General features: G+C 42.2%; 1 protein-coding gene across 1 annotated transcript; it reads right to left on the reverse strand.

Annotated features, from left to right (window-relative positions):
- Positions 1–6: 6 nt before the first annotated feature.
- LOC103399319 (annexin A13-like) lies at positions 7–664 on the reverse strand (the record flags this gene model as incomplete). Its single annotated transcript, XM_008338016.3, has 2 exons — positions 7–381; positions 476–664. Coding segments are annotated over 2 exons (396 nt in total), but the record flags the coding sequence as incomplete, so codon positions are not given.
- Positions 665–880: the final 216 nt, after the last annotated feature.

Genomic DNA, 880 nt, shown 5'->3' on the forward strand with positions numbered 1-880 from the left:
GCTAGAGTCGGGTCTCTTTAAATGAAACAAAAACAGAAATGAAAGGATTACACCTCAGATTTCCTCTCAAATAGAAAATACAGGTAAGTAAACATTCTGGTAAACATCATCTTTGGTTCATAACCAGGAAGTTCCGACAGGATGGGCCTTGACTAAACAGAGCATGAGTGTGTGTCACAAGACTGAATGGATATGAATTAACTTTAATGAGTCACTGTGAGAAGTTTCCTGTGTGACACGAAGCAAAATGGTGGCCAAAAGATTGAATGGTCCAGAATCAGATCTGGTTTGGATATAACGTAGATGTAATGTCTGTTTTTGCATGCTTTGTTGTTTTGCTAACTCACCCTGAAAGTAGCATTCCTTGAACATAGCGATATCCTGTTAAAAAATTCAAAGACAGCAAATAAAGTACGTCAATTTTTCACACTAATTGATTAAATTTGTTATAAACAGATCAATAACGTGAACTCACAGCGTTGGTGGCCGTGCAGAGGATTTCCACCAGGACGTCCTCATCGGTGCCTGCTCCCTTCATGGCCTTCCTCAGCTCCTTCACAGCATAGATGACAGGGGGGTCCAACATGGCCAGGATGGCCTTCTCAAAGTTTCCGGACAACTCCTTCTTCAGCACCTCCACCAACTCCTGCTGGGAGGGAGAATTTTAACAAGACGGCAAACATAAACTCTGTATCTCACCAGCAGAGGGCGCCTCTAAAACAGCTAATCTTCTAACATACTCAAAATAGTTCCATTCATTTGAATTTTCCTGTCCCTAATGGCGCCGCCCATGTAGTAGCATGTGATCTGCAACCATGTAGTTAATAGTGCCTCTTGTGGCAGTCTTTGTCGGTCCTTTTAGTTCATTCCTGGATCTATT

Source organism: Cynoglossus semilaevis, unplaced genomic scaffold, assembly GCF_000523025.1.
Source record: "Cynoglossus semilaevis isolate Cse_v1.0 unplaced genomic scaffold, Cse_v1.0 C19075950, whole genome shotgun sequence".
In the NCBI taxonomy this organism is placed as follows: domain Eukaryota; kingdom Metazoa; phylum Chordata; class Actinopteri; order Pleuronectiformes; family Cynoglossidae; genus Cynoglossus; species Cynoglossus semilaevis.